Source organism: Trachurus japonicus, chromosome 21 (genome assembly GCF_045865225.1).
Source record: "Trachurus japonicus isolate A0001 chromosome 21, Traja_1.0".
NCBI lineage: Eukaryota > Metazoa > Chordata > Actinopteri > Carangiformes > Carangidae > Trachurus > Trachurus japonicus.
In genome coordinates, this window is record NC_140927.1 from 14,662,601 (window position 1) to 14,687,275 (window position 24,675).

Below are 24,675 nucleotides of genomic sequence, written 5' to 3' on the forward strand. Positions count from 1 at the left end.
AGCTTTGGCAGCATCTGCATTTCAAACACCTGCCATATAGATGACAACACCCCCCAATCCACCAAACACACAATCCTGTCACACAATTTGAATGACTTGGCAATGCACTCAGATGCCACTTTATTTAGTCTTACATTACAGATCCTATGATTCTGATTTGATAGCTGTGAGATTCTCTGAGGTAACTGATGAGGCTTAGCTGGCAGTAGCTGGATATAGTGTTAGTTAGTTATGGAGGTTGAATGTCAAACCTGAGCTTGATGTTGAATTTACTTGACAAATGTTACCAGAGCTGCTGTTTGCAGCCCGGAATCGTACTCAGAGGAGAAGAGGCCTGACATATCCCCATGCATTAATGAACATAAACACTTGATATATTTAGAACATCTTCTTGATGTTAAGCTGCAGCCCCTTCTTAAACAATTCTCATCTTAGCTGTCTAAAACCTTTAAAGTCCTTGTTTAATGTGACAGTTTCTTAGTACATCTATCTCCTCCTCTATGATTAGCATAAGATAGAGATGGCGAATCCACATGGGATTGCAGGTTTTAAACCCATGCTTTTTAGCATTCTGTATATGTGGTAAGGTTTATTGCAGAGTTCATGCCCGAAACCATTCCAGAGCTGCAAGGATAATCTGAACATTTTTTCCGTGTGACTGTAAACAGCCATATAAATCTTTTTTTTTTTTTTCCTGCAGCTGGTTTTCAGTCAGGTGTAAAGTAGAGGACTAGATACATGCAAGTACATTTTGGTTGGATTTGACCTTCTGTGAAGGGTCAAGCATGCAGCAGACGCTCATGGGATGTATCATATGTAATACTGTGTGGAGGTGAGTTTTGGACTGAGCCACCCTGGGGGTTGACAGGTGTTTCAAGTGAAAGAACTCCTGCTAAATAGCAGGTTTAATCACTCAGATCGAGGCCATGAGTGCAGAGTTATATTTGAACAAAACAGCCCATAAGGTTGGCGTTGATAAGATGTGCATGATCCCTTGTGGGAATGACTAATTAAGTGAAGGTCTTTTGGGTGCCACTCAGTCAGCTGTGCTCAGACTGAATGTGGTCAGGCAGTGGCCCCTACGGGCTACCATCTGTAAAACAAAGCTGATGCTCTGCAAAGCCTACTGTATTTATTTCCATTATTGTTGTAGGGGCAGAGAAAGTCAGACCTTTTTTGCGTTGCACCACAGAATACAAATGAGTTTCTGTAAACTGTGCTGCAAATAATGAGTGACTCAGGGAAACATGCTGCGGGTCATGTGTGAAGACACTCTGCACACGCATGCATGCACACGCGTACACACACGCACACATAAACACAGACGGATGATGACACCGAACGTGCTCGCAGGGCGCACCCGTTTAAAAACACAAAAAGGCACTCAGACACATCTGACAGATCTAACCCACCTCCTCAATTTACCAGCTCCCCCCTCCTCCTCCTCCGGGTCCTTCTTGACCACTGACCACTTATCTCGTCGCCTGACTTTATTTTAGCCCGAAACTCTTCCAGGGAGCAGATTTCACCAATGCAGTCAGAGCTGTTGTGATGTGAGCATTGTTTTGTCTATGAGTGACAAATATAGAGAGATAGAGGGGGGTTGTGGTGGTGGTGGGGAGGTGTGGGTCTGGGGATAGGGAGGGGGCGCTCTCCTCTCCTCTGCTCGGTGCAGGACTTGGAAGACAGTCGCTCTCCAAGGTGCTGAAAGTCGGAGCGCTCCCTCCTCCGTCTCGTCTGCCGAATGTGAATGCGTCCTCTGGCGAAAAGCAAAAAAACCACGCAACGACCTGCTTTGATGCCTGTAATGGGTTATTTCTTAACTTCTACCCATCGGGATCTTGTTTTTGTATTATCCCTTGGATGTACCGGCTACACACACGCACGTATGTGCAACAAGACTGACTGCTGCTTCTAATATCCACCTGCATCACTGGGAAATATTGAATTGACGGGTTCTCAGGAAAGGCTACAGAGGATTTTTTTTTTCTCCCTTTTATTTGTGCTGTTTCTCTTTTTCCGCACCGCATGCCTCTGGACGTGAACTGTGATATTGTCTCAAAAAGGTGAGTCCGATGAGGATAACCATGAAGCAGACCTACTTTTATGTGGATGTGGTTTTCTTTGCGCTGGAAAGGGGGGAACCGTATCTCCAACAGCTGTTTAATTGGTTTTAAACCTCATCATCACAGACCGAAGGGGGAGGATTATAGTATCTTGTGGAGCCTGGTAAATTCACCCTGTGGATAAAGTGAAGTTTCCAAGGGGCTAAATCGACTACAGCCCCTCTATGTGTCGGGCTCTCTGGCTTCACATTGAGTGGATATCCAGCTAATTCAACGCGGTGAGTTTTGCCATGTCGCCTAATTTGCATCCCTGGCATTTCAATTGATCTGTCAAGACGCACTGCACTTTGCTTTCATGCTAGGAGAAAAAATGTTTATTTCCATCTAGGCCTTAGATAATGCTTAACTGTTTGGGTTTTTCTCCCTTCCTCCGAATGGGGTAGGCAGTGCTTTTTCTTTTTTTTTTTTGGTTTAAATCGTTGCGCATTAAACAATGAATCGGGACATCTGCATGTCACACGGATGATTAAGTAAGAACAGGTTACTGTAAATCCAATGTTGAAGCAGTGATTTACACAAGTGCTGCCTTCAAGGGGAATCTGATAGAAGACTAATAGCTACCTGTTGTCTCCAGTCGCTCCCACAGAGTTTTAAAATGTCCAGAAATGGCTAATAGGCTGGGTTTGTTAATGAATATGGAGAAGAATAATGTGAAAAATAACCTACACTCCACCCTCTTCACATAATGGATGTTTTAACCTTTTCCCTCTGTTGTTGTGTGTTAGGCTGTTGCTGAGATTTTTGCAGGAAGAAGATAATTTGTAGGCTGTCTGAGCATCCTTGCGCACCACACATACAGAAACAGCAGAAACAGCAGCAGCAGCAGCAGCAGCAGCAGCAGCACCACACATAAGACTAAATGCTTCATATGTTAATAAAGGTTTTTCAATTTTCCTTTCATGAGTGACGGCATTAGCCTGTTGAGTAAGCTGCACTAGGGAATCCCATTTGTCTCTAGAGATAGAAAAACAATGACATAAACTTGAATGATCCCCATAAAGACAACCGGCTGCAGCAGTAGGACACAGCGAATCTAATCTACATAGGCTTAAGCAAAAGGGAAAAGTGCAGGGAAGGTGAGGTTTAATACTTTTTTTGAGGATGTGCAAAACAACAGCAGCACAGTCACCATCCATCACATCATCTCTTATTTGTTCCACTGCAGCCCATTTCCTCAAGTGATGATGATGATGATGATGATGGTGATGATAATGAAGCGCAGGACGGATCCGGAGAGGATACCGGGAGCCTAAAGATGACATCCACTCAATCTTGTTGAATGTGGATATCGATGCTGCGGCGAAGGATGGGGCCTCTCCTCTCGCCCGCCGTCGTCCTCCTTCTTGCCCTGGGCACCGTGTCTGCCGCCACGGTGGGTAACCCCGAGGATTACGCCGCGGATGAGGCGGAGCGGACCGCCGGTGAAAACATCGTCTTCGATGACTACCGGGGGAAAGGATGCGTGGACGACAGTGGCTTCGTCTACAAACTCGGGGAGCGCTTCTACCCGGGACACTCGAACTGTCCGTGCGTGTGCACGGAGGACGGGCCTGTGTGCGACCAGCCTGAGTGCCCCAAACTGCATCCCAAGTGCACCAAAGTGGAGCACAATGGATGCTGCCCCGAGTGCAAGGAGGTTAAAAACTTTTGCGAGTATAGGGGGAAAACGTATAAAATCCTGGAAGAATTCAAGGTAAGACCTGACTTGCATCACAAGGTCCAGCATATATCAGGTTATAGGCTACCTTTAATTTCAATTTCCAATGTGCACTTTATCACAGGAGAAATATTTCTTATTTTCTAATGGCACAGTGGTGGTAAAATAGTTTGTAGGAACCTATCTGAACTGCTTTGGGGGTTCATATGAGTCCAACCAATGCTCATAACTTGGATTGATTTTGCCAAGTAGATTCAGTCACAATCAAAGCATCAATCTTATGAAAGTCTGGATGCCACTGAGGTAACTAACCATCGTACATGACAGTTTGTCTCTGCTGTTCATATACAGTCATATAATCACTCCCAACCAGGGCGAAGTAGATGAATGGGTTCAAACACAATGCAAAGTCTATGATGTCTCATGGCAACAGAGGCCATGAATAGTGAAGTAGATCAAACAGACACCCTCACACTGCTTGTTGTCTTTGCCATATACCGTTTAGAGAGAACAAAACACAGAACAAGAGCAGTTGACCAGTGGTGGGCAGCTGTTAGGGTTTGAGTCAGCAAAGGCTTATGTGTGGTACATATTCAGGTAGTGTGTTATATCAGTTGTTGGTGTACTGTAAAAGCTTCATGAAAATGTGTTTATTGGCCAAGGGCACTAAGATGGCAGCCTCCCAGAGTGATGCTATCCCCCTCCACCCTCAACTCCCTGCACCATCAACTGAACATTCACCCGGCATTACGAAACTAATGGATGCTACAGCGGTGTTTTAATGCTTTTGATTTGTGGACACTGAGTCATTGCCGGCAGATCCAGTGTGGCCCTGTGTCTTCTGCAAAGGGAGCGCTGCTTTTTACCCATCAGAGCAGTGTCTCTGCAGCTGTTACAGAGCATGACAACGCTGCCTGATTAGAAATGACACTATGAGCATGACAACTAAGGTCTGTGTTTAAACTGTTGCTGCCCATGAGGAAACCTCCCCATTCACATCCTGCACAAGTGGATTGGGGCTGTAAGTGTAATAATAACACAACACGACATAATGTGGCCTAAACAACAGTGTAGCTCTATGATTAACGGTGCCTTTTGTTCATGATTTTGCAAATATGTTCTGAATATTACACTGATTATAGCTGTGTCATCCAAATGCGGTAAAACACCAATTAAAAACCACATTTTTGGGTGTACTTTTAAAATAGCCATACAAAAGTTAGATTTTAAATTTATCCTGCCCTCGATTTAACAACTGAGGTTCAATAAAGAACACTTAGTGTACCCAATGTTTGTTGGTAGATACTTGCCAGCAAACAGATTACATCACAACAACAGAGAATAGACAAAGACAATTTTCCATAGACAAACAGCCACCACCTTTTTCCAATATGAGGTAAACTGGCAGAAAAGGCCAGTGGCCGCTCTGTGAGTAATGGCTTCTCCAAATCAGAGGTAGAACAGATTTATGCTGATAAGTGAGTATACAAAAGCATATTTGTTTGTTGAAGTTGGCTAACTTGAAATGATACACGTTCCAAGCAAATACCTGTTAAGTGTTGCCACTTGCCAGACCACCACAGTGACTGAAGCAGCAATTGACTGTTTTAATGTGGTAATAAGTGCCCCAGCACTAGAACAATGCTGGAAACTAACCTTTCAAAAGCATCTCCAAGACTAATTAGCACGATCAGTAGCAGTGTTCAGCACCATTGTTAAGGGATATATTGACATAAATCAAATAAAAAACAGATTAAACAAATATGCAATGTTCCTATTTATTCAGGACCCCTCTCATACACAGCCTATAGTAAATAATTATTTCAGAGCTTTGACAAAACTTCTCAGAAAAAAAAGTTCTACAAAAGGGTCATCTCAAAACAACAGACAAAATTTGTTAGCAGTTTGTTAACTTTGTTCTCATTGGAGCTATCAATATTTTAAAGCAGAACAAGTCGGAGCATATTACTTCATCTAAGCTTTTTTCTGAACTGTTAACACAAGGACATTTTATGCTTTCAGATAAATAGGACTGAAAAATTCAACTATTCAGCACCAATATGCTCTGTGAAAATCTACTGGATTAACACAAAATCTCACAATATGAGACAAATGAGATGAATGTATAAAAGCACGATACATTCATTTTGTTTTTGGTGAGGCATAAAATCATGACCACCTGCCTCATATATTGTATAGGTCCCTTTTGCTGCCAAATCCCCACATGTATCAATGAGCCTTGGCCGGTTCACTGCTTCTACCCTGGACCACATTTGATAGATATGTATCTGCAGACTGGGAACATCCCACAAGAGCTGCAGTTTTTTAGATGCTCTGACCTAGTCGTCTAGCCATCACAATTTGGCCCATTGTCAAGCTCACTCAAATCCTTACACTTGACCATTTTTCCTGCTTACAACACATCAGCTTTGCAGAGAAAATGTTCACTTGCTGCCTAATATATCCCACCCACTAACAGATACTATGTTCACTTGACCTGTCAGTGGTCATAATCTTATTCCTCATCGGTGTATACTGCATATGCACAGTGACTCATTGATTGACGCATTTATCTTTCGGCTACTTTAAGGTATAGCAGAACAAGCTCTTAACTCAAAACCAAGACAATGACTCATTTTATGAAGTCATTAGGGTAAATGACAAACAGTTGTCAATTTACACATCCAGCAGACACACAGCAACTTTAGTATTCATATATTCACTCTTCTTTTAGCTCTGTTTTTGGTCTCCACCAGGCCTTGGGGAAGTACTATATCTGGCTCTTAAATGCACCTCTGTATTCACTGACATTATCAGCCTGCCTTTTGGTGCTGTGAAGGCAGTCTAGGGTTGGTTTTTAAAAGGGGATTTTCACAGTGGCATCTTGAGATGATGCTTGTGAGAGCATTGCTTTTCTGTATAGTTAGTTAGAATTACCATATTACCCATTTTTGACATAGAAATATTGATTGATGCAGCCTCAAAGATAGGGATAGATAATTATCATTTGATAATTTCAGTATTTAGTTGATTTATAAATATAAAATCTAAGGAGGAAGCTGAGGACTGTTTCTGTTGAAGGCAAATGTTGGTTTACAAATTTCATTAAAAAATAATTTGATCTGCAATTTGACTTGAAATCTAATCAGTTACCACTAATTCCTTTTTTAAATTCAAATAATCTCATTGCTGTTTTGACTGCCATGAAAACATTTAATTTTGTGTTTAACTATTCCTCAATAACATCAGGGATCCCAAAGTAAACTGTGCTTCACATAAAAATCACAACCTGATGTAGGCATTCTTCAGTATTAGGAAACACTGTGTTTGTACTGTCTGTCTCCTGCAGAACGTCTTATTATTTGTCCTATGTTTGTTTCACTTTGCATTCACAATGACTTCAAGGTGAGGGAAAGACATCTCTGCAGGGAGATGTTAGAACATGTCACACCTGGGAATATTAGCATGTCATGTCACAGGAGCAAATCGGTGCAGGCAGGGGGCTACACAGTGAGTTACGCCAAATAAGATGTAGGCAAGCATTATTATTCCAGTTTATCTATGGAAATATATTTTTTGTGGGGAAAAAAAACAAAGGAACGAGACTAGAAAAAAACAGTGACAAGGAACTGTCCATCACCTTTTTTAGTCGCTGCTCATTTTCATTGTCATACATTTAGTCAGATGAAGGGGGAGTCATAACATCCTGGTTTTCCAGTGTTAACATGGATTTTTATGCCTCAAGGGGCCATTACGCGTGTGCTGAAATAATTGGTTGATTAACTGATTAGTCAATCAGCATAAATGTGAATCAACAATTTAGAAATGCAATGAATTATTTCAGTCATTACTCAAGCATAAACATCAAATACAACTGGTTACAAAACAGGAAGTTTATAGATGTTACCTTAGGCTTTTAAAATTTGTGATTAACATTTTGACACTTTTTTGTATCAAAATTATTTGTTCATTACTCAGTCGAATAACAAGCAAATGAGCAAAGATTTCTGATGAATAATAATTGTTTGTTGCTGTTCTGCATTACATCGGTGTGAGAATGAGGTAATGTTACTACTAACAATGGGTGTGTGGGCTGTACCTGTTCAAAACCCATGTACCTAATCTGTACTGACTGGTGTGTTTGCACGTTAGACAGCATCAAATTCAGTCCTGCATTGGGATGCGAGCCCACAGACTGCGTAAGGGCTGCTGTGTGTGCATAAGCCACACAGTTTAATGTGAGATCAAGTACATCAATACTCAACCTCACCATCATGCTAACCTTGACTAGCCGTTGAGAGGAAGGACGCTTCTTCATTTTTGAGGGAGAAAAAAAAAGACATTCATTTGTTCCTACTGATTGTCTTGGTGAAACTGACATGACAGAAATCAGGAGGAAGAAAATGTTTGGCGTAGGATTATCACCCTTCATATCTGAGACCACCACACAAGTAACTCCAACGTCTTGGTAGATCCAGTGTGGAGGTAGTGGAGGTAGGGTCTTTTCAGAGAGGACATGAAAGCTTTTGGAACCCTGCAGTGTTCAAGGAAATCAAAGGCCGTCAGGATCTGCGATACAGACCCCTGTTTAGAGATGCCGACAGCTTAACCTTTGGTGCGGGCCTCATTGGCATTTCCATGTGTGCTGCGCTATGCAGACGTGTACATTTATATTCAGTAGCAGATGATAGAGAAGGAGTGCAGAGATGCAGCTTCCCAAAAAGATAACAAAGGAGATATGAGTTTAGAGCGTCTGGTTGTCTAGGTTTGAATGGCGGATTGATGTAGCTATTCATAGTTTGGCATCAGCTGACAGTTTCATTATAGGGAGAATCACATCTTGCAATTGGTCAGTCATTAAGTCTTATGTAAACAGAGTATACTGCCACTGTTATGCTATCTAATGCTGGTAATTTGTGTATCAGCAACCTGACAAATAAGTCTTATATTTCCCACAAGGATTTTGTCAACTCGAGTATTTACTTCTTAGCAGCTTAGTGTTTAATACTGATGTGGACTTTTCAGGTGCAGATTTCCTACCAGTGGGTGTATTTTCTATTAATTTGTTTTGTTGCCCTGTAAGAGAGACATGCCACTCAACCTTAGTAGGTGTTTCACCTACAGGGTTCCCCATCAGATGAGGAAGGGACCAGCCCGCCCAGCATGGCTGCCGGCGTGCCTCTGGCCTCAGCACAGCTACAATCAAGAACCAGGAGATATAGGGTGAGTTCAGATCCCAGATCGTCAGGCCAGGGCTGGGATGTGAACTCAAATGTGAACAATCCCGTCCGTGTTTCCTGCGATCCGCCCCCAGGAAGGGATACAGAGCTGAGAAAGTGGGGAGGGCTTCGGCATTCTCAGTGACAAAGGGACACAGTAAATTTCAACCATCAGACCATCATTTCCCATTTAGAAACAACTAATGCTAATTGATTAACTTGCAAGCACTGTATAACAGCTGAAACACGCAGCCTAAAGAGTTTATTTTTACTTACCTTCCTTAAATCCCCAAGAGACAGGTACTAATCTATCCAGCACAGTGCAGTTAAGAGGGAGCACTTTAAATGATAAGACAATTTCATTTTCAGAGAAAACCATGTTATGCACCTGTAATAGATGGAAATAGTAGAAAACTACTGTTTTTTAAAATGTTTTTCTCTTGTAATATCTCTTTTTTTCGTAACTTTTAATTTTTCTCTCAGTACAACAAAGACCCCTGCAGAATTTTGCGTACCATAATTACAACAATGCTCTGTAAAACACATGTGCAGACAGTTAAAGTAATGGATTCAAAGCAGCATGTGCACTTAGTCCACACATTCAAACACAATAATTAGTCACTGCTTTTCAGCACTGACACTTCTGAGAACAAAAATGGCATAAAATCAGAAAAAATGATCGTTCAAATTGATTTTCCTGTTCAAATAATTAGGCCACAAATAATTTTCAGACAAGTTTGAACTTGCACTTAAAGTACTACTTATATAAAAATGACCAGTGTTTTTATCATCCAGCTCCCCCCATGCACGAGTCTTGCCTCCTCTCTCTCTCTGTATTCCCTGACCACTGGTAAAATATTGTTTTGACTTGGACAACAGCAGCATGCAGTTTGACTGTCAATCCATTGTCGTCACTCCTATTAACCGCATGGGTGAGTTCCCCATGACCCTGTTGTCCAGCCTCAAAGTATTTTACATTACCATTTGCCCCAGCTGAAGGTTATTTGACTATTCATTGCTTCCCTGCCCCGTCTCCATTTGTCTCAGGGTGGGAATGAAAGGCATGACAGCCAATTGACTCGAAAAGCCAGCCAATAAGATGAGGACAACAGGAGACTTTTCTTCACCAAAACATCTGGCAGCACGTCTAAATTCAGTGCTGGTGCTCCATTTTCTTTTGTGAGCCTGGGCTAAGGCGTGACTGATCCTCTTCACAGTAGACCTCACACAAAAGGATGCACTGAAAGCACCAGGCACCGCTGAGTACATTGACAAAACCTGCAATGTGACATAAGTACATGAAGTAGTTTCATTTTTCAAATCACAGTTTTAATTATCCTTCCCTCTATGAAGCATCTGGAATGATTGGCTTTTACCTGAGCTGCATCTCTGGCCAGTGTGTTAGATTTTATAATGAAATGGCATGTCTTTTTGATATTATTCAATTTTAAATGCAAAGTGTGCGACGCCAATGTCTCTCATAGCCGATCCTGTTGTCTGTATACCCATGGTGGTTCCTGTGAGATCAAGAAACACAGCTGAATGATTTTCAGTATTACATACATTAATGTGAAGAAGCCAGTCTTATTTCACATTACTTCTACAAAAAAAAGAAAGGAAAAAGAATATTAGTTGGGAAAAACAAAAAGAGTCACAGTTCTGATGTTTCTGGCTCTGGCTTCAGTTGGAGCATTGACTACATTGCCTAAAACCAAATGAATAATATATGTTAATTCAGCTTAATTCCAGTTAACTCCTCATATCCACCACCAGCCACTATCTGAGACAATGACTCTGCTACAAAATCCAAATGGCAGGTTTAGCAGATTCAGCCATGCATCACTGATGTGTTCTTTAAGGACTTCTATATGTCTAATTATCTCCCTCTCGATCCACTACAATAGTAATACTGAATGTCTATCTGTACCAGATGCAGCCTCTCGTGAAACTGTGTCTAATTGTCCCCATTTTATGTTTTGGAGGAATTTCCTTGTTGGATGTTTGGCAGCTGACTCAAAATCTGTGTTATCTGGATCCTTACTTTCCACTTATCTAATTGTGCTGCTTCTACAGTGAATTCATGGTTGTGCTGAGCCTCAACTCATTATTAGACACGTCTAACAGGCATTTGCTCGGCCATCTAAGGCTGAGAAAAGCTTCTGTAAGGGAGAGGGATGTTATGTGTTATGCTGTGAGCCTGTTGCCATCATTACCAGGAGAAGCAGCAGTGAAATTGCATTAGGGTTAATTCTTAGTGCAAGTATGCTCATACACACAAACACAAACACAAACACAAACACTACCCCTGCCAGAAACATACGATTAGTGAGTATATAAATTTGGAAATATTTTAGATTTTGCCTTAAAGTCCTTACCTCGTTTTTATTATAATGTTGGTATTATGTATTGACAGAACATAAGACATTGTCATTTCTGTATTGTTTTATATATTATTTCACCAACATGTAGATTTCTGTTTTCTGCGTCAATGCAGGTCTGTCTCCTGACTCCTCCAGCCACTCGCATTTCAGCATAAAATGAGCTTTCAGCATTAAACACTGAGCCCATTTTTTTGTTTCTGGCTGCCAGGGCTCTGCTGCATTCTGGTTTCAGTTTCTTCATCTTATCAGCAGTAACAAAGGACAAGAGCAGCAATCCAATTTATCCCATGTATTCAGATTTTCTTGCAAGACTTTAATTCCCAATTTAGCATATTGTTTTGTTTTTCTGAATAACAAGTAAATACCTCAAGCTGAAGATGTGTTTTTGAAGGACAATATGTTGTCTATGTGTGACCTGTTTGTATTGCAGTACTCAAGCTACTATTTCTCAGACAAAAAAAAGGGATAAATGCTTCTCATGATTTTAAAATATATAGTTAATATGGCCAAAATTGTATTCAGGATTCATGCATTAACCAAGCTAATTCACATGTAAACACACTGAGCGAGTCTGAACCTTCATTTAAACACTGTGCATTGCATTATTGCAAACCAGTGTTGCTTCAATTCCCTGGTGACATTATTATTATTACCCAACACAACTGAGTGAACCTGGGATTTTGCTGCTGGCAGTGTCAATGTAAAGGGTGTAATTGCTTTTATATATTGCCCCTGGATTGGGTGCCTCATCTTCACTCAACCTGGAAAGCTAAGAGACAGCCGAGCTCAGCTTTACATTTGTAATTTCTGGCCCTACGACCAAACCAAATATCTCTATTGGAGAAACATGCAGAATCATAACCTAAAATGTAGTCATTATCACAAATGCACATCATATGTGGCAGGCAGAGCCCTATATGCTCCTCTACTGACCCTGAATCCCACCTTTTATGCCCCCACAGGTTATGCCTGTCAGGCTGACAAAATGTAGTCTATCATCCATATGTATGAGACACTGTCTTTCGGTTTAATTGGTACATTTCTGTATGAGCCCTCAAACTGACAGAAGGACAGATACATGTAAGGGTGTTAAACTGTGTGAAAGAGATATATTTCTGCAGTGGTTTGTTTTTATGAGTAGACTTGTGTTGACTCCTTGTGTGGGTAAGATATGAGTGAGATTTCTGACAGGAATTTATAATGAGAGGTAGTTCAAGGTATAAGTTCTGATGTCATCTATATGGGTATTTCTTAAAAACCTTTATCATTTAAGTGCAGCTTCAACTAAAAAGGAAAAAGCCTTGAGACTGGTTCTTACATCAGAGGCTGGTGTATCTAAAATATGCAACAGACACATTGAATAAGAAGAAATCTCCCATCAACATCAGTTGGAGTGTGAATCTTTTAAAGCAGAGACACAGAACACGGCTTTTTATACCAAGACACAAACAAGCCACAGACACGTCCACACTTAAATGCAGTCGCTGCTCTTGCACTTATTAATTCCCTTGTAAGGGACGTGATCTTAAATCTGACTAACTTTTTGTTGTCCTCTATAAATATAATATCACATAGATGGTTCCGCATCCTAGTTTTTTATCCCACTGGACAGTTGTCTGACATCAATTCAACTGTATCTAATAAACAGTTGAGGCAGGTTTCTACCTCAGGGATGGAAACTGATATATAAGGAAGGGAAGCTGTCTTAGTTTGTTCCTGATCTGATCCTCACAGGAGCTTTTGGACATCTCAATCTACCAAAAACATACTGGAGACTGTTCTAAGATCAAGCAGTATGACCACGATTAGAAAATAGGCGATGCGCTAATTTTCCTTTCTAGTGTTTACCAGTCTCCATCTCTAAATGTTGTTCATACCCAATTTGTGGCTGCAGTGCATCCAGACTGCATAAATCCTAATAAATATACATGTCTGACACTTTCCTTTTTGTACCACTTAATGCAGCGTGGCAAAATTGGCTGATAAAAGTCACAAGGAGGCCTCCAGGATTACCACAGTCACTTCACTTATCTCTAAACAAAACTGGATTGTGAACAGTAAAATTATTGCTGTCATTACTACAATTCAATTTGTCTCTACTAGATGGAAATGTAGAAAACGTTCTCGAACTAATGCATTTGGGACAGTTGATGGTATAATAAGAAAAACAAAATCATTAATTTCAAAGCAGAACGTCTAGCATTTAAAGCAGTAGTTCTTTATTTTGGTGAGGAAGGCTTCTTTTGTCATTGGAATTATTTGAGAACTACTTTCATGTCTGTCCTTGAGCTGAATGGCTGGTTAGCTTAGGAGCAGCACATCTAAAGCTCACAAATAAGCACATCATGTGTTTATAAAGAATGGAGACAATAGATCTTTTCATTCATCTCTTGGGAACGAGTATGTTTTTTTCCCCAAAATGCAAAGCTATCCCTTCACAGAAATGTATTGGTCTCTTCAAGGAGTCATTTTCAAATATTTGTTGACAAAAAAGTTGGTTTTAAATAGTCACCACCAATAAGGCATAACATTATGACCACCTGCCTAATATTGTGTTGGTCCCTTTTGCTGCCAAATGCAACAAACGATGTGATGCACTGTCTATTCTGACACCTTTGCTATTAGAACCAGTGTTAACGTCTTCACTCTTCAGCCTTTTGAGCAACAGTAGCTCGTCTGTTGGATCGGACCACAGGGCCAGCCTTCGCTCCCCACGTGTATCAATGAGCCTTGGCCACCAATGACCTTGTTGCCAGTTCATCACTTTTTCTTGGGACACTTTTGATAGATACTGACCACTGCAGACCTGAAACACCCCACAAGAGCTGCAGTTAGATGCTCTGGTCCAGTCGTCTAGCCATCACAATGGCCTGTCAAACAGGCTCTGATCCTTACACTTGACCTTGACCTAACAAATCAACTTTGAGAACAAAATGTTCACTCGCTGCCTAATATATCCCCCCCAACTAACAGGGGCCGTGATGAAGTGTTATTCACTTGACCTGTCAGTGGTCATAATGTTATGCCTGATCACATCAGTGTATACCGCATATGCACAGTAACTCATTGATTGCATTTTATCTTTTGGCCACTTTATGTGTGGAGGGCTACAATTAGGGAAAGTTCTGGACTAGTTTAAACCTTTTAAAAGATGAACTTACCCACTGTAATTGTGACTCAGCTGAACTAATCTCTCCACATACATTATCTACCAAAAATAGTGATCATGTAAGATTTGACTCTCTGAGGTTACCGGCTGAAAGAGCATGCTTGGTGCAGAGAGGTCCTCAAAAGAATGTTTACTGCACTGAGCAGGGAGAAAATGTAAGACGATGAACAGTTGACCTTTCATGATTTGGAAACAGTTTGTATTTTTCCACTCCATATAATTGCATTACAGTTCATTTTCCGGTCAAGAGACATTGTACAGATAGACTTAAGAAAGTGGCGGAAGAGAAAAGGGGAGCTGCATTGCACTGATTTACATGTTGCAGAGGTGGTAAGATAAGTCTCTGAACTGTTTCCTGAGGCAGGCTGGAGCAGAATGCACCAAAATACTAAATATCATGAACAACACTTTATAAAAACCCCTTATTAGTTATTTCCAGTGATTCTATTCAAAGTCAGCTACGCGCTTTGTTTATTAAGTATGCAAGTAGCCTAATAAAACTGGCTTTGTGAATAATTTATCAATTTGTTTCTTTGTTTGCCAAGACAGGATGAGCTGCATCTTATAATACAAGTATTTCTAATTGGAAAATATCAGCAAATATGCAGATAGGACCAGACTGTTTCTTCAGCTGATCAGTTGTTAGTCATGTAGAGAGCACACACACAACCACACACACATTCAACCCACCCACCCCCACACAGACACACACACAGGTGAAACCTACTGAATCATCTAACCTCGATTCGCTGTTTTTCCTCCCCCTTCTGCCCACAGCCGTCACCCTGTGAATGGTGCCGCTGCGAACCAAATAATGAGGTGCACTGTGTGGTGTCCGACTGTGCCGTCCCAGAGTGTGTCAACCCTGTGTATGAGCCGGAGCAGTGCTGCCCCATCTGTAAAAACGGTAAACACTCATCTCGTCTGGAATTCAACACACATTAAATTTTCATTAAACCAATGATGGAAAGTTTATCTGTGGTATCGCCATTTGATGACCGCGCCTTCAGAGGATGAGGATGTAATTGATGTTTTATGAATTAAAATTATTACCTTGGGCCCGTTGTACACTAATGAGCAGTACTAGTTTTAATTATAAATGACACACTAAGCAGAGTAAACATTAGCCCATTGATTAAAGGCATGGTGGGACGGACTAATGGGTCCTCAGAGAGCCTTTTATCTCACGGTGCCCTGGTGCCCTTGTCACACACAGCCAATCCCTAAATTAGAATTATAGGATTCCTATGGTTCATTGGCTATTTACAAGGCAAGGTGGGCGATGTCCCTTTGCCAGCATCAATCCTGAGGGACAGATGGAGCTTTATGACAAAAGTACTGTAACTACTCGTCTGCAATGTGATCCCGACTGATCAACATCAAGTAGTAGTGCATGTGTGTCAATATTAAGGGCACAGACAAAACTGGCCGCTGCATTGCTCAAAATCAAAAGGTCTTTACTTTGTCATTTCATCACACCAACATCAAAGACGCTTGGTAATTAGAGAGCTGGCAAAGGAAGTTTCCTTGAGCTCAAATGAAAACCTGATAAACAATAAGATGTACTCTGATGCCTTGTTTACTGCATTCAGTCTTCTCATTATGTGAAGTGCCACGCCTCAAATGGAGAAACAATTTAGTATCCCCTTTGAAAGCACTCAATATGTATTTCCTGAACTCTTTTTCCTATTTCAAGCAGAGGCTGACTGATAAATAAAAAAAAGGAGATTCAGGTTGAGGCAGATACTAAATGGCCATTTCACCACAACTACCCACTTTTTTCCCACACATTTTCTCTCATTCTCTCTTCATCCCCCTTGCGTTCTTTCTTTTATTTCAACACTCTCACACACACACATAAAAAAACACCCACACTAACAAGGCTGCTGAAGCTGCTAGGAGAGAGCTAATCCAGGCTGACAGGACACAGTGACACCCTTGGCATTTCAGGGTAGGCCTGCCGTTTCCAGGCTCCCCAAGGGCGCCTGGTCAGGCTCTGGCAGCCAGATAAGTCTCTATGGGAGTGGATGACTGAGGACTGTGGGGAGACAATGGAGGAATACTGTTTAGTTCTCATTTTTGGCCAAGGGACAGGGAACTATGAAACGAAGACTTTTACTTATAATGTGCCCCATTTGTCTTTTACTTTATCTGCTGCAAGTGCTGGTGTCAAATAATTATATGAAATGAGAACAGTGCTTTTAAAATGCCAATGTGTTTTGTGCAGTAAATATATTTTATTTTAGCAGGGAAGAAAAGCAAGACTGGATAAATGTATTGTGCAAATATAGCAACAGTTTGTGGTGGGTCTAACCACAGTCACTTAACCTTATGCCACAGGCTTTTATATTGTGACACATTTTTCAGTTATACTTTAGTTTTTTCTCATTTTACAACCATGCTCTGTGTGAATGTACTTTGAGCTAAATGCTAACATGCAGGTTATAATATCAACATCCTCAAAATGTTTAAAACATTAAATGTCTTGCACTAAATGCAAATTACAGCTGGAGCTGATATGGGTCACAGACCAGACTGTTAGGAAAATTAAAAGCTGGAAAAGCTTGTTAAATCGCTGACAGCTAAACATTTCAAAATACAATAGATGAAAGTCTTATGTCTACTGTCTCACATCCTCCTCTTATGGTGGAGGGAGATTTATCCAAAACCCAAAATGTGAGACTCAAGAGATGTTGATCTCACAAGATTTCATGCGACAGTCTAGTTCCAGAGGTAAAGAAGCATATTCTGTATGGATTACTGTACATCTGCTGGGTTACTCAGTGTCATGATTGACACGGCTGTTGCATCTGCAGACAATCTCTGCAGTGTAGGAGGTTCAGCTGCACTGCATTTGCACTGTTCCAGCGAGGGTGAAAGGTAGCTGAACCCACTCATTCTCATACTGTTGTTAAAGAAGAGTGTTTGGGTTGTTTAAATATCCAAAACCAGCCAGGATTTACAAGGGCTGAAATTAATTCTTATATTGTAGGTAACATTTGGGCTAAAATAGGGATAGATGTGGTTGTTAAGTCATGTGAGACAGGTCTTAACTACATTTCAATGTTTAAAAACTATTTTAGACAATACATTTCACTTATTATCTGTATATAATCTATATATAATATTATACAATTTTAACCTCGACTTTTTTGTCAAATCCCTCCATCATAGGAATGTAGCTTTTTAGTATGTCTGCTTCTTGGTGTTACTAAACAGCAACAGAGAGCAGAAGGCAACACAATGGAGTAGTCAGCCAGTGGGAGTGCTTATCTCTGAGCTTCACATTCAATGAGTCCGACTCCGACTGATTCAGCTGTAATCGTTATCATGAATTACATACTGTAAAAGCATCGGGGGATACATGTAATTATATAATTCTCATGATGAAAATGATAAGTAGTAGTCTGAAAATGGGCAGCGTCTTCTTAGCACAATCGGATTAAACTATTTATAGATCTGCCAGAGGAGGGCTGTCATTGAGAATTTTTTGATAGACATATCATTGAGTAGCTGTGCTATAGAGCTCGCTACGGTTGAATAACATATTCAGAATCAAATTCGGTGGGCAAGTTGAATTTTTTTTTTTTTTTTCCTGTGGATTGCAGGTTTTTGGCAGGTAAATTTGTATGAATCATTTCTTTCCTTCAGGCAAGAATCCTATTTGAGCCAAATAGACTGTAATGAGGCCTAATATGCATTTACTCCTTAATCAGTAGTCAGGGAGACTATGATGTGCTGGGACAGTTTTGACAGAGGACAAACATTTTCTGACTTCACTAAATTTTATTGGCCATGAATTGATCACAGGTTCGGATGAGTGACCGTGTATCCTTTGAGTGGTGACAGGTAGCTGAAACTGTGTCCTTGTGGCTCTGAATCTGTCTGGCTATAAACAATCACACTTGGCAGCAGCACCGGTCACCCCCTACCCCCATCAACCTCTACTGAGTTTGTCCTGTAACCTGTGCCAGCCATCCAGAGGCAGATCAATGAGAGTTAAGACTTGGCAAGCGCTCACAATGTCTCCTCTAAGCTCAAAGCTCAAAGGATTCATCAGGTCAGAACAAAGCATGGGACACTCATCTATGATGAGGCAAAAGATGGGGATACTAGGTAGCCAACAGCTTTGATTGTCAGGTTTGCACGGATAGTCTAGGTCTCCTGCACCTTAATTGCAGTCATTGCCAACCCAGTTTGTCTATTCTCTGATCTTGGTTAAGTGACAGCATGCCTCGTCTCAAGCTTCTAGTCACTGTGGCTTTTTCCATAATTTAGCTAAGATTGTGATTATTCAGCTTGCATTACCATAAACACGTTCACATGCTTTTTCCATGGCTGACATTTTGATATGCATTAGCAAAGCCAGCATGCACAATACCACATAGGCTTAATGGAGTTCAGCCATCATTTATTTTAGTAATTACACTTTTGCTTTTCTCACCCACTGTGACATGTCAAAATGTCTTCTGTGAAAAAGGGCTCTAGCGTGTACAAATGGAGTAGCGGAGTAGATTTGCATGCGACTGGCCTGTGGCCCAGGTGTATCGTGTGTATCTGGGCTGCTCAGATAGGCAACACATACCGTTTCACATTCACACTGATAGCATTAACTCAGCCCATACTAAATCAAATTCACTGGGCACTAAGATGTCCATGAATACTGGCTGTGAAAGCTACTGTGTCTTCAAGAGTTATGAGACATATGAGTTTTTTATGACTCCTCACAGAGGAGTTTTGAATCTGGCAGGTTTTTACAGAGCCGACTACTGAGAGCAATCCAAAGTCACCGTCACACCAATTGGGCGGCTGATTGCTTCATTTAAATGATTAAAACATGGGCAAAATTCCTGGCACCTTCTGGCTCCTATGTCTCAAGAGGCAGAGGAAAAGATACACAGCCTCAAATCACCCGCAGGCAGATAGTAACAAATTAGATGTAATAATATCGGGTGGTGTTTACCAATAATGGATGTGCTGCATTCTCTCAAAGGTAACCAAGTTTTCGGTTTCCTTGAGTACAGAACCTAAAATGTACCCTAGCTAATCTGTCTCTCCATCTGCCGTGTACTGGAGATGATCAAATATATGACTGTGAGGTGTTCCAGCGGTGAACAATCAAACACTTCTCAGAATTAAAGGAATCTTATCAACAAAAAGGAATCCATGCAAGTAAATCCTACAGTGTTTTAAGGATAAATCAGATGTCAAAATTAATCTTCATTGTTTTGGAAGTCAGTACAGAGTGCGCGTGGAAAAAAAATTCTGTTAGGAATTGCTAAGGAGTTCTGTGGCCTTTTCATACAGACTGAAGTGATTAACACCATTCTCCCTACTGCCTCTCAAAGCAGCTTTCTCTCTCTCTTCCTCTGTCTCTCTCTCTCTGTACTCCAGCCTCTCTGTACTGCCAAGCCAGCGCCTGGCAGGCTTCTCTGCTCACGGTGCATTAGGATGCAAAGCGCTCCATGTCGAGGGAGAAGGGGAGACTAACAAAAGCGCTTTAGTGTTGCAAAAACAAGCCCATCGGTGCATGCCCGTGAAAAGATCTGTACGTCTGCTCTGACTCCCCTAACTCCCTGCAGCTCTCTGCATCACTCCACCACCCCTCCGAAAAGAGAGCTTCTCAGGAGAGCCACATCCATTTCTTGTCATTCTCATTCCTTCTTTCCTGTCTTTCTCTCCCTTCCCATGCGGCAGGTCCAAATTGCTTTGCTGGAACAACGATCATCCCAGCCGGAATTGAAGTAAAGGTGGACGACTGCACCATCTGCCGCTGCCACAACGGAGACTGGTGGAAGCCGGCACAGTGCTTGCGGCGGGAGTGCCTCAACGGCCAGTCGTTGTCATAGAGAGACTCCACCGGGGATGGTGGAAAAGCTCAGGCAAGGCCCTGCCTACTGCACCATTTTGTATGATTGGCAGGGCAGGAGCACAATTCCTAAGTTACCTGAGACAGCGAAGTATCGAGGAGACGCTCTCACAAAGCTTCACACAAACACAGATTTAGCCACTGAGAAGACGATGGAACTTGTCTCGTGGCTGTTTCCACCCACCAGTTTTAATCGTCCTATATATTTTCAGAAGTTGACTTGCTTGACTTGCTGCTCTCACACAAGAAGTTTCTAAGCCCCTGGAACTCTTTCCTAACCAGTGGCAATATTGAATTGCTCATGTTGATTTCTGTATGTATGTCATCTGCTTGTCTGTCTGTCACAATCACGCAGGTGTTGTAAAAATCCAACAGCAGGAAAAACAAACCGTAAGCACACTTAACAGCGCTTTTTTTGTTTTGGTCATATGAGGTTTGACTCTGGTGAAAGCACTGTAAAGCTGTGTTTGAGTTTCACTATTTCACTCTTAAGAGCTTGTTTACAAAATGCACATCACACATAAATGTTTGTGTCTTCATAAGACTTTTTATCACTATGGCGGGAAATCACCTTTAACACTTAGATGACGCTACTCTGAATCATCTGGATATAACTGCAGCACAGGTAAGGTAAGTTGGTACTATGAGGAACAGGAGAGATGGCAGCCAACAAAAAAGGGAAGTACTTTTTCAAATACTTCAAGGGGTAAATAGAAAATTCTGCAACACTGAATCAAAACAACAAGTTCGTGCAGCCCCTTCCGGCTTAATTGTCATTATTGTTTTCTCTCAGAGGTCCATATCCTCCGAAATATTCCCACTAACTAACTGCTTGAACTTGTTATCAAAGCAATTAGCGAGCCAAGAGCAGCCCGCTTTAATTTCCCTTAATCAAGGAGTATTCTGTGATAAATTCTCCAGCTGGGTGCTTGGTGCTGCCGCAGCCTGCATGCTGGGCACACTCGACAACAAGGCAAACAAAAGGGTGGAATCTGCACATGTCTAAATGCTCTTAAGGAGCATTCACATGCACAGTGTCCACGTGAACATACGCAAGCACCCATTCATCGGCAGTCTCATAGGCACAGTATGTTGGTCTACACCCAGCGAAGCACTCCAACCCAAAAGGCTCATTTAAGATACAAAGCTGTTAAATTATCCCACTGTTATAGATTATTTAATCAGTCTCCAGTTCCTCCCCTTCCTGATATGTAAGAACAGCTCATCCACTGTGGCGTGGCTAAAGGCCAGGGCTAAAAGATAGAGACAAGTTAATATATGGTTTTGATATTTTCCCAGACCACAGTGCTCGTCAAGTGGTCCAGTCCGGAAGAAAAAGCACCCAACCAAGGCCTAAAACATGATGTTTTGGGGATGATAAATACTGGTCATTAATTCAAAGGTGAATTCAAGTAAGCCTGTGCAATTCATCACTAGAATTTATTCCATTTCTAGAAAATCCGTAGCTGTTAACCTTTTAGACCCTATTTCTGGGCGGTGATGGATGGGCTGCTTAATAGCAGCTCCCGGCACTCTGTAATGAGACAGAAATGAGCATAGGATAAAGACCAATGACTAAAGAGCTATATTACTTTAAAAGGCACTAAAACTAATTTTTGGAAGAATTTCACACTCAACAAAGTGTGCTGCATGGTCTCAAACTGCAGCACCTAGGTAGTGAAGGAATCATAGGAGTGAAAGAATGTGGGTGGAGTCCAATCTTAGGTGCAACAATGGGAGCCCGAGTCATTTTCATCATTTAGCTACAGTGATTTAGTGTCTTTCAGTGTGAACAGACAGACCTCATCTATCTAGTTTGAGGTCTGCAGACTCATAAAACAAAACTGACATCTATGGTTTATCAATCACAGCCTCTCTGCTCCAGACATTTTGTGGGATAAATAAAAGAGCTTCATTCATCTTAATTACTTTAAATGTCACATAATATTCAGCCTATACATGTAAAACCCTGAAAAATATATTGGAATTATTTTACTGGGTACCAGACAAGACTGAAACAAGAGTGCCAGGTGACAGGGCTCAGAGGCATTGCTGCCACCACTGATGCCTTATTGCTACTGTCGCAGATAAAATTCACAAAGCATGGCCTTTGGCTTCATGCTGCATGGACAGCCCAGACTGCTTTAAGTGCTACTTTGTTTGCACTCCTCTGTGCAATGGTTTACTGCTCTGTATTAACTAAATTCAGCCATAGTGTTACAGCTGGGTGAATTAGTAGGAACTGTAGGACAAAGACGGTTCAATCACAGCAACAAATACAGATTTGAATTCACAGATTGAGACAGTGATTTTTCTTTTAGTTTTTTTGGATGAAGAAGCAGCAAAAATGGCAGATAGAGAGAACGAGGCAAAATGGATCTTTGTGACATTGCAACTCATTGTACTGTGAAATAGTTGTGATACAGCTTCTGTGGTACGCTGCTAACTTGGGGGAGCCATGGCTGCTTATCTCCTTAATTTTATAAGCTGCTTTCATCAACTGGATAAGGAGGTTGAGGTGGTGGGTGTCAACAGAAATTCAAACCATCCAGACCAAGATCAAGAATCACAGAGCTGTGATTCAGGCTGCTAGTGGGAAGAAGACGAAGAAAAAAAAAAGAGAGATATATAAGATCAAATAATCAAATCATATATTCAGAGCAGGTAGTACGGTCAAAGAAAACCGTGGAAGAATCTTTTTCATTCCAGCAAATGAGATGCAGGCATGCAGCACGACCGTACTGGTGCATAGGCTGCTCTGCGCTGTAGGAAACTGCATTTATTGAACAGTTGTAATAAAAATGACCTCTATTGCTCTCATTGAGAACTAAAGAGGATCAGTCGGGATCCACCTGGTATAACAAACATTAGATGCCTGTGTTTGCCAAGTGAGGAAATGGGTTGTATTTCTAAAACACAGGAGGTGTTTATGTGGCCCACATGCATATGTGCTTCTCAGAGAGAGACTCTGCCTGGGCAGACCAGGGGAAATTACATTTCCCCTCGCAAATATGTGAAGCTGGACAGTTTCAAGGACAAATCAACAGCACAGTTTGTCTTTGTTCAATTTCTGCCAAGAAAGAGAGAGTCTTTACATATGTCTGTGAATGTCTATTCAGATGACCCCATCTGTTCACTCATCATCCAAAATGCAGGCTTGTACATGGGCATTTTGTAAAGGTAAAACGCTCGTTCTTTCCACGAGACACCGACTTACTGTAGCTGGAGACTATGAAAGATTGTTTTTTTTTCCTTCTTTATGTTTTTTGTTCAGCAACAATACTGTTACATAAAGTGTGCCTGAAAACCAACACAGAGTACTATCTGGAATAGAAAGAGAGAAACACTGTTATTATACAATCAGTTGTATTAGTTTCTGGGGCACCAAGGGTCTGTTCATGCGACGCTCAGATGTGTTATGGTATCATTTCTATAACAAATTTGACATTTTTAAAATGAAAAGCATCTTTGGTTGTATATGAATATATGCTCGCACAGCTTGACCCTAAATTGTACAAGCGACAAAGGGTCCAAATTTCAAAAGTTACACAACCCTTGGTGCTCCTCATGTTGTTCATATGTAAATATCCTCAAACATATAATGTGTATTCTGAAATCTGAGGTGGAGTATAAAAAAACAAAAAAAACAACATTAATAAGAAATGTGTATTATTCATCGAGACAAAAACTATTTTGTTAAATAGACCTGAAAAAAAGTGTGATTCGGCAAAAGCAAGTGTGGATTTCTTTTTTTATTTTGTTGTTGTTCATCATCCGTGATCTTCTGATGTTTGATCACTTAGGATCACATGAAGCCACATAGCTATCAACCACTGAAAAATGTGCAATCCTAGAGTGTGAAAAAGAGCATTTCTTGGTGCCTGAATATGGTGGTGGCTGCATGCAGGGTGAAATTTAATTCAATCTCAGAGGATGCTGCTGTTGAGCAAATCCCCTTAAATTCTGCCATATTCTCTTTAGTAAAACTGCGCAAGAGACAACAAATAATACATGACGTAAAACCTTAGAGCTGACCTGGGACACAGCACATCTCCACACAATCTGAACTAGAAGGAGAACATATCCAAATAAATAGAATTACTGTATTCTGGCTCAAAGCTCTCTGGGAGAAAAAAAGAAGATACCAGTACTTAATGGTTTTGTAATGCTCAGTGAGTTCAAGGGCATTACTCACAGGTTCATTCCTCCTTTCTATTTCATTACAAGGCAGTCTGGACTTCTATCTTGTCCACA

General features: G+C 41.1%; 1 protein-coding gene across 4 annotated transcripts; it reads left to right on the plus strand.

The window, feature by feature from the left end:
• The first annotated feature begins 1,320 nt into the window (after positions 1–1,320).
• On the plus strand, positions 1,321–24,143 carry vwc2l (von Willebrand factor C domain containing 2 like). 4 transcript variants are annotated; one of them, XM_085765624.1, is made up of 5 exons: positions 1,661–2,344; positions 3,292–3,819; positions 8,893–9,006; positions 15,330–15,459; positions 20,250–24,143. In XM_085765624.1, the coding sequence occupies exons 2-5, from the start codon at positions 3,406–3,408 to the stop codon at positions 20,399–20,401; spliced, it is 810 nt and encodes a 269-aa protein (XP_085621750.1). In that variant the 5' UTR covers positions 1,661–2,344; positions 3,292–3,405; the 3' UTR covers positions 20,402–24,143. The 4 variants fall into 4 exon arrangements, with proteins under 4 accessions (XP_085621753.1, XP_085621750.1, XP_085621752.1 ...); XM_085765626.1 differs by having other exon boundaries at positions 8,908–9,006; XM_085765627.1 differs by lacking the exon at positions 8,893–9,006 and having other exon boundaries at positions 1,321–2,344.
• Positions 24,144–24,675: the final 532 nt, after the last annotated feature.

Bases quoted from the DNA above. Each gene is read 5' to 3' on its own strand.
- vwc2l (XM_085765624.1), top strand. From the start codon at position 3,406: ATGTGGATATCGATGCTGCGGCGAAGGATGGGGCCTCTCCTCTCGCCC. The intron at 9,007-15,329 runs GTGAGTTCAGAT...TTCTGCCCACAG, and splicing joins CAAGAACCAGGAGATATAGG to CCGTCACCCTGTGAATGGTG. The intron at 15,460-20,249 runs GTAAACACTCAT...CCCATGCGGCAG, and splicing joins CTGCCCCATCTGTAAAAACG to GTCCAAATTGCTTTGCTGGA.